This window comes from Zea mays, chromosome 6 (genome assembly GCF_902167145.1).
Source record: "Zea mays cultivar B73 chromosome 6, Zm-B73-REFERENCE-NAM-5.0, whole genome shotgun sequence".
Classification (NCBI taxonomy): Eukaryota; Viridiplantae; Streptophyta; class Magnoliopsida; order Poales; family Poaceae; genus Zea; species Zea mays.
This window is the reverse complement of record NC_050101.1, coordinates 167,725,019-167,729,123: the sequence shown is the minus strand read 5'-3', so window position 1 is coordinate 167,729,123 and position 4,105 is coordinate 167,725,019. Positions and strand designations below refer to the sequence as shown.

General features: G+C 50.8%; 1 protein-coding gene across 1 annotated transcript; it reads left to right on the top strand.

Moving 5' to 3' along the window:
• Positions 1 to 1,036: 1,036 nt before the first annotated feature.
• On the top strand, positions 1,037 to 2,002 carry LOC103630549 (SH3 domain-binding protein 1). Its single transcript, XM_008651601.3, has one exon. The coding sequence runs from the start codon at positions 1,085 to 1,087 to the stop codon at positions 1,715 to 1,717; it is 633 nt and encodes a 210-aa protein (XP_008649823.1). The 5' UTR covers positions 1,037 to 1,084; the 3' UTR covers positions 1,718 to 2,002.
• The last annotated feature ends 2,103 nt before the right edge of the window (positions 2,003 to 4,105 follow it).

Here is a 4,105-nt window from a genome sequence, read left to right as displayed (position 1 = left end):
ACAGTTGCGCATTTTGCCTGGAGTGATGACCGTCATGATAACCGTCTGTTTCCTGTCTTATGGCTAGTAACGGACGTCAGTTACTGTCGTCAGTTTCCAGTTCTAATGCGCGACCGTTTCTGTCCGTTGTTCTTCTCCCTTCTTCTGACCGCCTATAAGAATGGAGAGGGAGGGCTCTTCCAGTTATGTGAATTATCTCACGCGAATTGCAAACAACACATTCCCGTCCCATCTTCTGCGAGCACAGAGAGAGTGGGAGAGCAGGCCTCCGAAATCACCGACCGCAGAGATACACTTGCACGGGTGTGCGGGCGATCAGATTTTTGGGGAGCGTCTTCGCGACTGCTCGCGTGATCTGTTTGTCCACCTGCTTCGTTCACAGCTTGCTGTTCGTCGCCTTCCCGAGTTGACGCGTGCTGCTGTTCTTCTTCCCGGCGACCGTTCGAGGGACTGCACAGCGTACATCTTCCTGCACCGACTTCGTACGACTACATCGAACAAACACACGAGATGTCTCGTGTGAATGGAGCCACTGGTGCCTTGAGCATCGGTCCCTCCGCTGGGTACACTCTGTTCTTCGTATTTGTGCATGTTTCATTGCTGTTTACTGCTTATGCGAGTAGTTATACACACATGCACATACATGTCATCACATATATCGCACTGATTTTCTGGATTAAATTAAAACTAAAAATGCCTAACTTTCTAACAAGAACTTTAACCTATTTAAAAACGTTCGATAAAAAATAGCTCATAATGCCAAGCCAAACCTTCAACGCCGCTTCTGTCGAAAATTTTCTATGGTCTCCAGCTTGGATCGCTATGGATACCGGCCACTTTGTAGCTAGCTAGACGACAAGGAAGCAGACAATGTTCCTGCATAAAAAAAGGCAAAGACACGGCCACACGAAGGCACGAAGCCACGAAGGTGAGCTCAGGTCGTCAGAAAACAGAAAGGAAAAGGAAGAAGAGGTCTGGTTGTTGACTGGTTTACTATAAAAACCCGAGGATGCTACAATGCTATTATGCTAGTGAGAGCAATAACCCATTGTTCCATCAGGCAAGGCCACCTTGCGAGGCACCCATGACCTCTGCCAAAGAAAATGTTCCGGTGGCGCCCCAAACGCTGCCTCGACAAAACAGTAGCAGCGGCAGCGCGCATCCTCTGCCTCCGCTGCGGCCCAGGATGGCCAACGGCGCCACTGAGCCGCCGGTAAGCGGCGTCCTCAAGTGCACGTGTTTCCGCCTGCCCAGCCGCACCAAGAAGCCTCTGCCGCCGTCTCCGGCGCCGAAGCTCAGCAGCAGAGCCAGCCGCAGGAGCGCAGTGGCTCCGGACTTGTCGGCAACGACGACGGCGTCCCAGTCCCAGCGGGTCACTTTCCGGGCGTCGGCGCCTCTCTCCACGTGGTGGCCCTCGTCACCGTCAGCCGTCTCTGCTGGTGCCGGCGCCACCGCCACTCCAGCTCCTGGTGGCAGCGGCGGGATCGCCGTCGCGCCGAGGAGGGCGTCGTCGGCGTCCGTGGCACCGACTATGAAAGCCGGTGCTGGGAGCATGTCGTCCTCGTCCTTCTCGCACTGGCGCTGCCGGTCGCTGTCGTCGTCCCGGGTCATGCCGCACGGCGGCCGCGCGTCCTTCTCTTTCCCCGTGTCGCCGGCGTCCGCGTCGTCCAGCTGCGTGAGCACGCCAAAGATACCGCAAGGGTGGCAGCACAAGTAGCTGGCGTTCGTTCCTTCGATCGGCGCCTCAAGGGTGGCAGCACAAGGGTGGCACCATGCTCCGTGTGTTTCGTGCGTACGCTGTATTTAACACTGGGTAATTCATCAGTCTGTCTTAAAAAAACGAGATGATGTGCGTCGTGAGTTTTCTTTCCATACAGATAATATATATGTACCGCTGTCATGAACCTATCAGGCTGTCATCTTTCAAGTTGGCTAGGTACTTCTTTCTTGTTGTTGCCTCTGTATGAAAAGAAAACGAACTAGCCAGCTGGTCATGTAGTCATGTTTGGATGCACTCACTAATTGTTAGCCTACTATTTTTAGTCTAAGTTAGCTCTATCCCATCTAATATAAAGCTAAAATATAAGCCAATTTATTAGTCAACGCCAGCTAACAAGTTTTCAAAACTATAGCATTTTAAGCTATGGTATTGTCATAACTAAAGTATACTGTAGTATTTCAAAAACCGTGTTTTTAAAAACTCCGTTTCCAAACAGGGCTAAGTTCTATCTGACATAATGTTTAAACATGCCCATAGTTGGTTACACCGTTTCTATTTTTCTTTCTATCGAACTTGACAGTAACTTCCGTGATTTATTTAATATATCATAGAAATCCTTATTTGTTTAACTTCAATATGTATCGACTTTTACTATTTCTTCAATATACTTGTCTATATACATTACAGATGCAATAGCTTAAACAACCAGCTCTAATCTAAAACGTCCAGTGGCAAGCACGAAGGGTGGTTCAATCTATCCATGATTGGATGTGATCATCTGCAAGGGTTCCAAAATCAACTCCCAATCTTGTTTTTTAGTTCTTCACCAACTGTTTGTATAAACTCCTAATCTATCCGCACTTAAGAACGATCTAAGCACACGGAAATTATGAGTCTATCGACGTGCTAATATAGAGAAGGAATAATCTCTACTACTATTTAAGAACGTAGTGTAGGCGTCCACAACAGGATGACGCACGGTTCTGCCCATCCCGAACGCGCCCATACCCTGCCCCGTCTGTCGCGCCGCGTCTCTGTGCCAAGAATCGCGGCCTCTCGCCCCAGCCCCGTCTCTCCCTACGCTCCCCTAGATCTCGCGTCGCGCGTCCCCAACATGCCCGCCGCGATGAGATCCTGGATCCCCCGCGACATCCTCCTCCACCACGCCATGGCCGCCCCCGACGTCCTCCGCGTCGCGCCCGCCCGACTCGCGATGCGCAAGCCCGCCTCCACTGACGCCGCCACGCTCTCCTCGCACCCACTGACCCTACGTCGTCTGGCCCGCCTGCTCACGCTCCTTGCTCGTCCTCCTCGGCCTTGCGGATCTCTGCTCCCAATCTCGCGTCGCGGCCTCCACATTTCACGCAGTCTATCTCTGCTCCCTGCGACATGTTCTGCGGATCTCGTTCGCGAGGTTGGGGCGATGATGGCGGCGGGGGGCAGCCTACGATTTCTGCGCGCCTCGGCTCTACGCGCCTGCCCCTAATCCCGCGCCTCCGCTCTGCTCCCTGCGTCGTGTTCTGCAGATTTCCGTTGATGGAAGGCTCGCTGTGCCCATACATTCTTTAACCTTATGTTTCTTGTTGGTGTAGGCTGATGCTGACTAGCAGCCCTGGATGCCACAACTGATGTATGTTGCTTGCCTAACCATTGCAGCCAAGATGGAGGAGACTGTGGTTCTTCGTCGTCTGGACATCCATCAGAATCAGGTGGATAAAATGGATATATAGTACAGTTTCACGTTTGAGTTCCCCAAATCTTTATTTCTCTTATATATATGTGTCACAGGTTCCCAGCGAGAAGTACAGTTTCGATTTAGATGCTATTCAGAGGATGGAGATTTACGTTCTAGACTCTCTGAATTGGAGGATGCAAGTTGTGACGCCATTCTATTACATCAACTATTTCGTGGACAAGTTCACTGGCGGGAAGCCGCTAAGTTGCGGATTCATTTCTCGGCGCACCGAGATCGTACTTGGCAGTCTTGAAGGTACATCAGATTACTTGAGCGAATCGGACTTGCCCGCTTTTTCCATTCGATAAGCACGTGTTCGTCTGTGTGCATTTGATTTGCAGCAACGAAGCTCCTACAGTTCAGGCCTTTTGAGATGGCAGCAGTGGTTCTGTCAGCAGCTGCTGAGTCTCAAGTCATTGCCTTAAGTGGCGCTCTTTTAGCTTCTAATATCCCTGTCAATAACTGAAGGTTTAGTATTTTTTTTAATGTACGTATTTACATTTCTAGGAAAATGTAAGGATATGCCATGAAGCATTGCAAGAAGTGGGATTAGTGAAGAAGAAAACAGACTACACTGCGAGTCCATCTCGCGTGCTGGATGCCTCATGCTTCAGCTTCAAGACTGACGATAACCAGACAGCCGGCTCAGC

Excerpts from the sequence above, each read along its gene's own strand:
- LOC103630549 (XM_008651601.3), top strand. The coding sequence starts at position 1,085 with ATGACCTCTGCCAAAGAAAATGTTCCGGTGGCGCCCCAAACGCTGCCT.